The sequence below is a fragment of the Schistocerca gregaria genome, chromosome 1 (genome assembly GCF_023897955.1).
Source record: "Schistocerca gregaria isolate iqSchGreg1 chromosome 1, iqSchGreg1.2, whole genome shotgun sequence".
NCBI classification, from domain to species: Eukaryota; Metazoa; Arthropoda; class Insecta; order Orthoptera; family Acrididae; genus Schistocerca; species Schistocerca gregaria.
This window is the reverse complement of record NC_064920.1, coordinates 710,082,952-710,095,783: the sequence shown is the minus strand read 5'-3', so window position 1 is coordinate 710,095,783 and position 12,832 is coordinate 710,082,952. Positions and strand designations below refer to the sequence as shown.

General features: G+C 37.1%; 1 protein-coding gene across 1 annotated transcript; it reads right to left on the bottom strand.

The window, feature by feature from the left end:
- Positions 1 to 323: 323 nt before the first annotated feature.
- On the bottom strand, positions 324 to 11,900 carry LOC126365792 (inverted formin-2-like). The gene is made up of 13 exons (XM_050008372.1): positions 11,798 to 11,900; positions 6,618 to 6,733; positions 6,216 to 6,375; positions 5,879 to 6,042; positions 5,655 to 5,734; positions 4,898 to 5,493; positions 4,357 to 4,670; positions 4,113 to 4,229; positions 3,875 to 4,015; positions 3,607 to 3,785; positions 1,421 to 1,530; positions 1,076 to 1,251; positions 324 to 702 (listed from the first exon to the last, which is right to left on the bottom strand). The coding sequence occupies exons 1-13, from the start codon at positions 11,883 to 11,885 to the stop codon at positions 511 to 513; spliced, it is 2,433 nt and encodes an 810-aa protein (XP_049864329.1). The 5' UTR covers positions 11,886 to 11,900; the 3' UTR covers positions 324 to 510.
- Between the last annotated feature and the right edge of the window lie 932 nt (positions 11,901 to 12,832).

Below are 12,832 nucleotides of genomic sequence, written 5' to 3'. Positions count from 1 at the left end.
ATTTTTTGATTTGTGTGGACTCCAGCATTGTTAATGACATTAATAATTTAAAGGTGAAGCTGTTGCTTTATATGCTCCCATCTATAAATTCCAAATAATTAAATGTGACTCAGTAGCTGATGTATTTACTTATCTTTGATAGTTCAATACTTTTGATTGGTTTGCATTAATGGTGTGCATGAGAGTTGTGTACAATACTGGGAAAGAAAGGATGTGATGAATTTCTTTGAAAATTACCCTAAAAGAAATAGATGAACATTGATTCTATCATTTAATTATTAAAAAAAATTATTTATAAAGTCATTTACATATATGGACAAGTCATGTTTGCAAAACACATTAAAATAGTAGATTAAGCACCACTGATAATAAAGAGCTACTGAGCCATGACATTAAATCTGCCTTGTCCTAGGTACGAAGGAACATGTCAGTTACATACTTATGAGATTAATTCACACATCATTTTTCGCAATGATTCAGTACAAATTTCCACTTCATAGCACTAAATTTTCAGTACTGAGCTTCAGTTCGACGTAATTTGAAATTTTTACTGCAAATATCCCTTAAAATCTGTTTAGCTGCAATATATTGTTGATGTGGTAAAAACTTTTTTCTGCCGCTACCTCCGTTTCCAGTTAGTTTGTTTGTTTCCATCTGCTCTTGAATTTGCTGTTGTTCTGCAATCCTTTTCTCTTCATTTTCCTGTTGCAAAATTTGCATTTTCAGTATTAAGTACTGTTAGTCAGATACAAATTTATATGGGTAAGCATTGTTTTACTTCTTACTTAAAACAATAAATTAAATCTGTTGAACAAAATTAACTGTGTCAGTAAAACTGACTGATATCTGAGAATATCAGAGCAAAACGACATTATTATGCAGTTGGCTTTTGGAATGGCACATTCAATATTCCATGTCTACTTCCTAATACCTTAAATGATCAACAATTGCACCATTCCAGCATTGTTCCAGCTTCTGATGGCTACAAATATCACTATTTTACAGACTGAAAATGTAACGGAAATGGCAAATGATAATATAAAGGAAAGTGTCAAAATTAACCTCAGAAACTCACCAGTCGAACTCTCTGAATTATGGTAAAAAACTCAGCAAACAAATGGAAACATTCTTCTGGCTTGAATTTCTTAGGATCTTCACAGAAATGTTTGGCTAAAGCATGAGTACAAGCCTTCACCTTATTCATAGCCTGCTGAAGTTCATTACTGCATTTCAAGGCAGCCTTAAAGAAATCTGTGGAAAGGAGAGCAAAACAGATTTTAACAATAGCAAGCACAAATTCTAAAGTGAGAATAATTTGTAGATCTATTTTATATCATGATTGGAGACTATGGGATAAAGAAGTATTTATTTATGGAACAAGGTTATTTAAATTAACAGTGCCGGAAGTTGTGTTCATTACCTTTGAACTGCACCCTGATTCCACTTGTATCTTCCTTCAGCTGTGATGTAACATGTTTGACATCGCTGATAACTTTCATCACTTCTTCCTGGAGCAGCTCCACTGATATCCTGAGACATTGTAAACCATCTTTAATTCAGACATTCTGTTTGGAAGTGATTATTTTGTTATTTATTTTATAAACACAACCTTTTTGTTAATATGTCATTATGTAGTGATGAGCACTCTTGATGCAAGTTCTGTACAAGACCAGTATATGTTGAAATATCAAATAGTGTCTACCCTTGGTTCACCTATTTTGCATTTCAGTTATTATATGTTCATTATGCAGTGGTACCAGCTGCTGTCGTGGAGATAAGAGTGTTTGAAGTGTTCATCTTCACATTATGTGGGTCACTAGAGCATCTCGCTATTTCATATCAATGTAATTAAAAAAAAAGCATGAATATTGTTCTTTGATTTTCTAGAGTTTCTACAGATATTCTTGAATATTAATGTTAATGAGTGTTTCCAAATGGTGTGTATTATTCATAAGTAGAAACAAATGGAAACGGCATCATGACTATACTGATAGCACACAGCCATTCCTAAACATGCATTTTTCATCAACAATCTGTCTACAACATGTACTTGTACATCCACTATGTGTATCCCGTACAAGGGATACATTTTACTTGAAAGTTTCTTTAAAACTGTCAGGGGATAAATATGATATTGCAATGCCTGTGTTATTCCGAATTATGATGCTATGTTCCTTTAGACACACGTACATTTCAGAAGAAACTGACACAGTAGCAACTACAGCCCTAATGAAATACAAGAAATGTATTTGCAGTTCTGAATGTGGAAACTATCAGCTGTGGAGTGGAATGACAACAATGAAAATTTGTGCTGCACCTGAACTTGAATCCAGATTTCCTGCTTATTGCAAGTGGTCGCTTTGCTATTTGGCTATCTGACCCAAACTTGCTTATGTTGTCAACAATGTGTACTTGTACACCCAATATGTACAGGGTGATTATAATTAAAGTTAGACTTTCAGAGTGTTGTAGAAATAAACCACTTGCCAGCATGACATCAAAATGCAATGGAATAGATTCAGAGAAGGGGCAAAACATAGGGCAGAAGAAAAAAATGCTTTTTATACTGATTTCTCCCGTCCTATGCAATACAATCTTACTGTGGTGGATGGGCTTACTGTGGTGGATGGGCTTACGTAACTATCAGTATCACACCTGTACACCCATACACACTGAGTAGTACAGTTTGTTTAATGACCAACATATACCTTAGACATTTTTGTATGATTAATTTGTCATTTGTAGTCAACCACTATTAAATTTATGATGCTTACAGTGCCACCTATTGCTACATTTTGCAACTGTTTATTTTCCTTCTGCCTTACATTTTCCCCATTGTCCAATAACATTACATTGCAATTTGATGTCATTCCGACCAGTGGTGTTTATTTCTTTGGTGGTTTTGAAACCTTAACTTTAATTGTAATCACCCTGTATATTCCTGTACACAGGAGACATTTTACTTGAGATTCACTGACCCAGGGTCAGCAGATAAATACTACAGCCGCCTACACTTAACAGACAGGCTGACGCACACGGCTCTCATACTTTGTGAAGGAAGGATACCTGCCCTTCATGACCTCCCTGCTATTTATGCCATATACCTTTACTTTACTTTTTAGATTATAACAATATCCATTGATAAAATGAAATGTTGTACAAATGAGATACTTAATTACAAATTTATTTCCAATTCAGTAAACAAATGTAAAAATTGGACCAAGAAAAGTGGGTCCTTTTCAACTCTTTGCTAAAACTTATAAATATAAGAGTGGTTAGGGGGAAATGGCAGGTGGCAGATATGTATCTTTTGAGAAACATACAGATAAATTGCAAGAGCAAGGTTGAAAATTATGTCTGTCAAAATTTGTATTATTTAGGTCAAAAAAATCAATGGATATTGTGGTAAAGGTATGGAGAAGATGAAAAAGGCTTCAAGTATATTGTATATTAGAAGACTCTAGTGTCAATATGATAAAAAATAAACACACACAAAGCAGAAAATAAGGCATAGGCACACTTAATTAACTAATGCTCTTATTTGTACTAGAATCAAGAGCCCCAAACATTGCAAGTTTTCATGTTATGACTGTAACAGACTCTTACCTTGCCATTTCTTTCATGTTACTCGTATCTTCTGTGAATTGTAATATTTCCTTATTGTTAGCTTCTGCAACTTCTACCACATAGTGCAAGAATGTCAGCCTTGGTTTGTTTGCTTTTATTTCTAGGAGCTTTGGTAGTGTACTGAGTGTAAAGCCTGCTGCATTGCTGGCATAGCTTCCCTGGAACAAACACACAGCACCTTACATTTTTTCCCTTTTTCAACCTATCAATATACTTCTCACAAAAGCTTCATGTTAGGAATACTTACAGCATTTATGTAGTTTCCAAGTTGAAGTACTAGTGCCAGAAATTCTTTCAAACGTTTATTAGCCTTCAGCTTATTGCATGCATCTGCAACGGCATTTAGTTGTTCTTTCAGTTCAGATGTTCTTAAAGGAAACTCTTCTTTCTGCAAATTAATTGATGCACAGAAATAAATCAGGATATATTATTATTATTGTTTTGGCAGTATCATGTTGATAATGGAAACATGAGTTTCTACTTACAAGCAACATTGCCCTAATCCTGAGGGCAAAGGAAGGTACTTCTGATAGCTGAAGATAAAATTTCTCTGCCTCTCCTAAACGATCCAGATCTCCAGAATAGGATCTGACTGAAGTCAGCTGTAACAGATAAGACAAACCATTCAGTTAATGTATAATTTTTGAGCTCCCCGGAACAGAATGTATTGTGTTTTAATTGTGTTAATTACTATGATCTAAAATTAAAACTGTCTTACATTAGGCCTACCTCTTTTTCTGTGGGAAGTAGTGGCAATAGAGCTTTCAGTTTCTCAGGACCTATATCACCTCCTTTAAGGTTCTTTATAACTTCTATGAGTGCTTTTCCTCCCAATTTGAACTGTTTTAGATAAATGTTTACTGCCAAATCTCTCTTGGTTTCCAATAAAGTGATCTTGGGAGTTATTGGTGATGGAAGTGTTACTGGAGAAGACTTTCGATGTTTCACAGTAGCAGTTTTCTGACAGAATAGTTCTTCCATTTGCTTGAAATCAACTCTAAGACTCTTTGCTTCGCTCTGCATTTCAGTCCATACTGATTCACCTGCAAAGAATTAGACTTCTGTTAGAACTGTTTGCCAGCAGTAAACAATCAAAATTCTGTGTTTACCTACAGAATATGAATAAAATCACCAAACATACTGCTGTCAGTATGGTTATTAGTACATGTTATATAGATCATACCTAAAATTTGTCTATATATCCTGCATTTATTACACCTGTAACAAACTGAATACTACCATAAAGTGAGTAAATCAACATTTTTCTTACCTATCATAGAGACTGGAATCTTTGTCCAGCTTAGGGTTTTCATCTTCCGCTTGGGCAGTGGTAGTGTATTAGACTTGTCTTTTACTGCTGTCCACAAACTTGTAGAATCTGGTAAATGTGCTGGAAGTGAATGTCTCCTATGTAACATAGGTGTTTCAAAGATACCACTATTGGGAACTGGAGGAGGTGGAGGCACATGATTATTGTGTTGAGAACTGTAACCTGCAAGTGATGAAGGTGACGGCACCGCTGAAGCTGATGGAATAGCTGATGACACCACTGTAATAAGTGGTAGTGGCAGACAAGGAGGAGGAGGAGGAAGAGGAGGCGGTGCTGGGAATGACAGTTTTGCTTCTGATGGTGACAACTGATGCTGTTTCTCATTATCACAAAGTTGCTTTACTTCTCTGGTATATTCCATCTCGGTCTGCGTAGACACTGTTCTTGTATTAAGGATATCACAAGAGTGTGTTTTGTTAATACTGTCAGCTCTTCTTTCATGATATCTTTGAGTGTGTGCTGGCTTTTTGTGGATAGAAAACCCAGGTTTTATAGCTTCAGATGAAAGTGAGTCAAGTGCTTCCCACACTCTGTCCCTGAAATCATATAAATTTCTTCTTTATCTTACTTGAAAGGTGTAGTAATATAATACATACACATATCAGAGGGTTACAGTTATAGCATGCGTAGTTATACTTATCATATGGTAATCATTATGCCAAGTATTTCCATTGTAATTTAAGCTCTGATAACTTACATATTTGGATTTGTTGGGTCTAGCTTTGCAAGGTTTTGTAGCATGGAGTAGAACCTGACAGCATGTGGTGTATCTGCTATCTGTTAACAGACACAAAAAAAAAAATAATTCTTTACTGTTCTCTTTGTAGCACAATACACATGGGTACTTCTGCTAATGGAAGTTACACACACTAACTACTAGTATTTCTGTTTATCAGTAGCAATAAGGACAATAATGCGTACCTTTTCGAATATTGTTTCAAACAACTGATGATGAGTTAGTTGTTTTGTTGATTCTAGTTCCATCTCATCTCTATGCTGGTAATCAATGAATGCCGAAACTTGCATCTGTAGCTCCTTATTAGCAGTTGCACTTAGTGAACTCAGGATTGATCCAAGCCCACGACCTAGGAATACGCAACATATTGTATGTGTTTTAGATGTAACATTTTTCAGTTTTGAGATAACAAACAGGGTAATAATACTATGAATTTTTATTGGTAATTCTTTACAGCTCTTTTAAACCTCACATTCACTGTACAGCAATGGCAGCTAGAAATGCGAATAAATAATTACTCACCAAGGAATTCATTCCTGATCTGCACACGCTTGTGGACATTGTGGCAGCCCAGTGTTAGGCAGTTTATGAAAGAAAGCAGCCTTGTCTGATATTCGACATTTTTTGTGTTGCGAAGTTCACTCATTATTATGTCAAACCCATGCTTCTGATCACAAGTAACCTGTGCACAGAAGGAAAAATATTTCTTTTGATCATGAATCATAACTTGTCATATGCAGTTAGAAGACATGGTGCCTTGATAATTTGTTCTTTGCAGGGAACTCATAAAATAATGGAATGGCAGTTACTTTAAACCTATGTACTTCTTAGCGACATCATGTTGACCAACTGACTGACTTAAGGCTGGTTTGCTTTCTAACCTCATGATTACTGAATGCCTAAATGGAAGAACAAAATATTTACCTTGAAGTGCCGTACAGCATGAAGAGCCATTTCATGTCCTTTCGAAGAATATACGCACACAGCACAGAGAAGTTCAATAACTTGCATTTTAACCGTGATGTTCTGAGATTCTAGTGCTGTAACAGAGGAAGGAAGTCATATTGAAGTCATTTTTCAGATCAAATAGTACAATTGTTTGTGATAATCATTGGACAATTAGTATAATTGCACTCAAGCAATTGCAATAAATGTGGTAAACTACATGGGTGTAGCAAGATATGTTTTGCATAAAGGGGTTTGTTGTTAAGAGACGTTTTGACAAAAACTGAATTGGTTATGATATTATAATGGTGTGAACTGAGCAGAATATTGATATCTGCTTTCTACAATATATCCACCTTTAGTATTACCACTCAGATAAAAATACTGTATACATATGCTTGGCCAGCAGCTACTGCATCCAACCCAGTCCTGATAAAAAAATTCAAACATAATAAGGAAAAATCAAACATTCATGTGCCATAGACAGTGTTATGTATCATCTAATAAATGAATAAAGCAAATCCACTATTTAAGAAACAGTAAAGAAGTAAATTGGGAAACTGAAAGGCAGTGTTATTGATCTGCTTTTGCAAAAGTATGTGAATGATGGCAAAAAGTAGAACTGCAAGTTTTATATCTAAATTTAAAATATTACACCTGTCCCAGCATGGTTTCAGAGAAGGGAAGTCAATAATAATGGTTTCAACAGATTTCTTTAGTCGAACATACTCTGAGTTCAGTAACAGCCAAAAGAAGACTTAGAGGATTTTCATGGACCTATTGACTGTTTGAATCATTCCAAAGTAATGGAGGAACTGTATCAGTATGGGATTTGTGGGAAATGCTATGACATCATTAATCATGCATTATGAATAGGAAACAGTGCACAGAAATTAGACGTAGTAGGGGGGCTGTATCACACTCTGCATCAGGATTTTTGACCTTCGCATTAATTTTGTTTTTCTTGGAATAATCTTTATGCTGATTTCAGATTTGGTATTAATGTTTTTCTGTATGGTACAGTTTTTTCCACAGACCAAGTTAACTCATTATTTATTGAAACCTATGTTCCACAGAGAGAATTGCAAGCAAGGGTAATTTTATTCTAATAAGATGAGATAGCTGAACCACAGTTGCCACACACATCTGGCTGTTAAGTAGGTTGGTTGGTTGGTTTGGGGAAGGAGACCAGACAGCGAGGTCATCGGTCTCATCGGATGAGGGAAGGATGGGAAAGGAAGTCAGCCGTGCCCTTTGAAAGGAACCATCCTGGTATTTGCCTGGTGCGATTTAGGGAAATCATGGAAAACCTAAATCAGGATGGCCGGATGCGGGATTGAACCGTCGTCCTCCCAAATGCGAGTCCAGGGAAATTATGCATATAGAAAATAATGTCATATGGTTGAATGGGCTGATGCAAGTTTTTGTATTGGACACCAGGTCAGCGACTTGCGTATTCCCAACCTGCCGATCTTCTCCATTATCCAACCAGGGTAAGGTGACCTACAGTTTGATGTGGAATCCAAACCACATCGTTCCTGCGACTCACACAGATGAACAATGGATTAAAACAAAGACTGAAAAACCGATAGTCTGACTGGGATTTGGTCCTGCAACCTCTTGGTTTCCAGGCATACACTTTACTACTAACCCACCCTGCCCAACATATATATAAATAGCTCTGATGAATGACATATGTAGCCATATATTTTGACTGCATTGACTTAGAAGCTTAAATTATTTACACCTCAAGGTACTGTAGATAGTAGTATTTGACATAAATTTCAACTTGAGAACCCCTAACTGTTCTTTTGATTGCATTGACTTAGAAGCCTAAGTTTTTTCCCACCAAGGGACAGTGGACCTTGGTACCTGTCATAAATTTCAATGTCATGTTGTTGCTGGAAAAAAAGGAGTCTTAACTGATGGACACACAGATGTGCAACAAATTGGAAAAAAAATTGTGTGATATAATTACAGATTAACAATTTTTACATTTTTTTTTCTTTACTTGTACTGTAGACCTTGTTTCGTGTTGAAATTTGTGACTCTAGGTCAACGGGAAGTACCCTGTAAATATTGACGAATGAGTTTCGAAGTATGGAAATATGTAACATAAATGGCTGTGTCTTGTGATTGCACTGTATTAGTGGCTTAAACTTCCCAGCTGCCAATTGATCACGCTCCTTAGTATGTGAAATAAATTTCAGCTTGATACCTCTACCCGCTCCTGCAAAAAAGGGGTCTTAACAGGCGGACAGCAATGTGATTCTGTAAGGGTTCCATTTGTAATGACTGAGATGCACCACCCCAAAATAAGCTTGGGTCGTCTTTAGAGAAGTGTTGGCCAACTTTCTGAACAACGACAAGGGTGCAATTTATAAAACCATGTTATTATAATACTGCTGATTTTAATGAAATAAGTATGCAACATGTGTGAAGCTTTATATTCTTCATTCATACATTAGAAAATCCAGGATTGAGAGACAGCCAAGGAAAGAAGTTTTGCCCCATGTCAGAAACAACAAATTGCAGTGAAACGAAATTAAATTGCCATCTATGTGTTGTGCTGTTGTAATAATTATCGGCATTTTTAAGTAAACATATACGATTGTCTACTCTAATGCAGCTGTAGTGATTCTATACAAGATTACAAAATAAATAATTTATTTTCAACCCAATTGAAAAATGCTCTCTTACCTGAGTTGTACAGAAAAATGAGAATGAGACCTGAATTCATTTACAGACATAAAACATAAATGCAAGAATTTTGAAGTACAGTTTAAGCAGTTACAGATCTGAGTTACAAAATGTCAGCCACTGTATGACATAAGGTTCCTCCTTAGGCAAATACTATTACTCCTCTATACATGTCATTTCTTAGACAGTGTGAAGCAGAAATTTACTATAGATGTCAAACGTCACAACAGTTATCTGTGCACCTGAGACAAAAGACAAGCTTGCAAAGGAAGGAGTCCCAAATACTGGAAAAGCAGATAAGTATCTAAAACAAAAGAACATCCTTCCCCTCGTGCACAATAAAGCAAAAGCTGTAGATGATAATGTTCTCTGGATCTAGTTCTATGGACTTGTGTTCCAACGAATGGTCTACTCAGGCCCTATACGGGAAAATGTACAAGCTAGTTACTTAAAAAGAATATTTGACATTCAGAAAAAAGTAGTGAGGTGTATAACAAAACTACCCAGATAGTCCCGTAGGCGAGCTTTTGTACACCATAACATCATAAGAATTCACTCATCTTGTGTGTATCTCAGAAGATTATGGCTGATAAACACCTCCTTTACATAAAATAATTAAATCCCAAACTGACATTGGGTGCTCCAGATGTAGGATGCAAAAGATTTTTTAACAATTTACTGAACTCAACTGAGGAAGAAAAGGAATTCGTTCTTGTGTAATTCATTGAAATGTAAAAAGAAGTGTATATACAGTATGTATGAGTTATATATATTGCCTCAAAATAGCATTAGCAAGGGCAAAGAGTAATTAAACAAATGAAAGTTACAATATCACATCAATAAAGGATTTCAAATGGTACTTTACTTGCAAGTACCCACCTACTCTTTGACGAGATAATTGCGAGATGTGCGCACATGACTATTACATACGTGCCAGTACATGACTGACACAGTAGACTGTAACAGAAATGCTGATATGATCTAAGCTACTACGCAGCTTAAGAATCCAAGCAATCCCCGTCGGGACGAATCTACGAAGTTACTTAAGAGCTGCTTGTATACCAATGTGACAATAAACATTGACTGACTGAAGTTTGCATATCGGCAGCGGTAGACTTAGCGTACAAGAAGTAATTTTTTCCGCGCTATAATTCGGGTGATGGTGTCTCATGCTGAAAGTAGCTTGACAAAACTTCAACGAAGTTCCCTCTGCTTCCGTTAGTAGCGGTTTCACATCAGCGCAGTATAAAAGCATTATTATATCTTTTCGACTACGAAAATGTGCACCGTATCAACAATGCTCGTGCTGCCTTGCCAATGAGTCAAATGATGAACTTTTTTCCCACCTCACGAAGTACGCAACAGTTACAAAAGATAGCAAAAACGTGATGACCTACATATGAGAAGACTTAAACTACTACACCGCATGTTTTTGCAACCACTAGGACGTATGACGCAAAGCCGCAGACTCACAAAAACTGGGACTTCACACAAAGAGAATTCTCTCAAATCATACAAATTACCTTATGGAAACCTGCTTGGTACGTGCATTTAAGACGTCTCGTAATAGTGTGTAGCTGTCTGATAGCCCATTTTATAGTAGGGCTATAAAAGAAATCTATGAACTTACGGATTTTATGTGTTTGTAATACGGAATATGAACCTCAGTCAGGGTCTAGCTCATTCTCAGCTGTGTACAGTGCTTAGCAATTTGTAAGAATTTAATAAGTTCGCAGCCTAAATAATTTTTATTGTACTAGTTACATCTATTTATCAACCGTTTTTAAATGAGTTGCCCTATTTTCTGTTTCATGAAAGGTGCAGTGGCTGTATCATAAACGTGAGGTACTGAGGGAGTTAGCGGAGGAAACACGAATTTCTGACGAGTTCGCAGATCAATTTATTTGTGGGTATTGCGTGTTGATACTTATTAATTCTCTCTCTTCACTAATTTTATTCTCGTGTTGATCATTTTCGGTAACTAAGACGTTACCAACTCTATCCCAGAGAAAAGTAACTAGAGCCGGACGTGGTTTTAACACAGTACCATACATTGTAATAGTAAGTGAATTTCCAACCGCTTATTTCTGCACATCTAACCGGACACGTCGTGTGCTCACCTCACCTTATGACACACTTGTTGCCATGTATCTCCAGCAAACTGCTAGATTTATGCCTTCTCAAAAATGTATAGTACGCGTTTTGTCACACAACCCACATGACTCTATCACGCCTCCTAGGATCTTCCGAAGAGTTCGTGTGCTTTGTTAAGCAAACGATGGATTCTTTGAAAAGTTCTGCAGTTCAAAACCTAGCAGCAAACCACGCGTAACCCAGTGCGAGGGGTTCCCTGAACGCACACATCCAAAAAGACATCTTTTCTGGGTATTTCGTTACACAGACACTTAACTAATGCCGCGACAGTTACGACAAACAAAGACAGAATGGTGGGTATTTACCTTGCGGGCTGCACCCATCCCTGGCCAACCTCCTGAGCCGTCCTACGCCGAGCGCCAAACGGCAGAGCATCGCGGGCTGCCGGTCCATCGTCTTCTGCTTGTTGCGGAGCTCCTGTCTTGCGCGGGCGGCTGACAAACACAGACTGGCAGCCGGAGCGGCGGCTGCAGAGTCCTGCAACCCCCTCCCCCACCCCCGACTCGTCGCGGCGTACCGTTATCTCACTCCGAGTAATTAGCAACCCCTACCCCTCTACGTTCCATTTCACTTGCCGTGAAAGGCGAGTAGTTGTGCACCTTTGACTAAACTATTATTACGCACTTTTACTGTGCAAATAATAGTACGCCAGTAGCGAAATTAGGTAATTTTATATTCCCTGTATCCGCTAACTGATTTCTCGCTTCCATTATTGCTGTCCGAGGATATCTACGTAGTTTATACTAGTGAGGAAAACGTCGCGACCTGCTCACATTTTGTTGACTAAGAGATATACTTTTATGAAATCAGTAATGGTAAATCCATCTACAGACGGCGGCGTGGACTCTTACGCGAATTTTACGTGGTTCTAACGAGAGAACCTTTTCTTTCTTGTCTTTTGTAACAGTACTGTGCTAAGTTCTTGGGTGTGTACCTTCATAGCAAATTAAACTGGTCGAACCACATCTTATATCTGGAAAAAAGACTTCAGTCTGCAGCTTTTGTTGTGCGCATAATTGCACCATCAACACGTCATGTGAAAGCAGAAAACGTTACTTTATTTTTCTGTTTATTATGCATTTCCGGTCGAGTACCACTATGTGTCGTGTTGTTTAGTGCGTTATTTATAGTTTTTGATGCTGTGGTCGAAATTTGCATAACAAATATAAGAAAGTAACGTTTTGCTTTTAGCAGAAGATAAGCTGTAGGTTGCGTAGTAGAGCTAGAGCTACTAGCATAAACATGAAAGGTTCATGTGAAGTATGCAAACAAGTGATACATTCACTTTATTTCCAAATGTACTGCGAAATTAGAACCTTTAGATATATCGCAAATAAACA

Bases quoted from the DNA above. Each gene is read 5' to 3' on its own strand.
- LOC126365792 (XM_050008372.1), bottom strand. From the start codon at position 11,885: ATGGACCGGCAGCCCGCGATGCTCTGCCGTTTGGCGCTCGGCGTAGGA. The intron at 6,376-6,617 runs GTAAATATTTTG...TTCTGTGCACAG, and splicing joins ATGCTGTACGGCACTTCAAG to GTTACTTGTGATCAGAAGCA. The intron at 6,043-6,215 runs GTGAGTAATTAT...GCGTATTCCTAG, and splicing joins GATCAGGAATGAATTCCTTG to GTCGTGGGCTTGGATCAATC.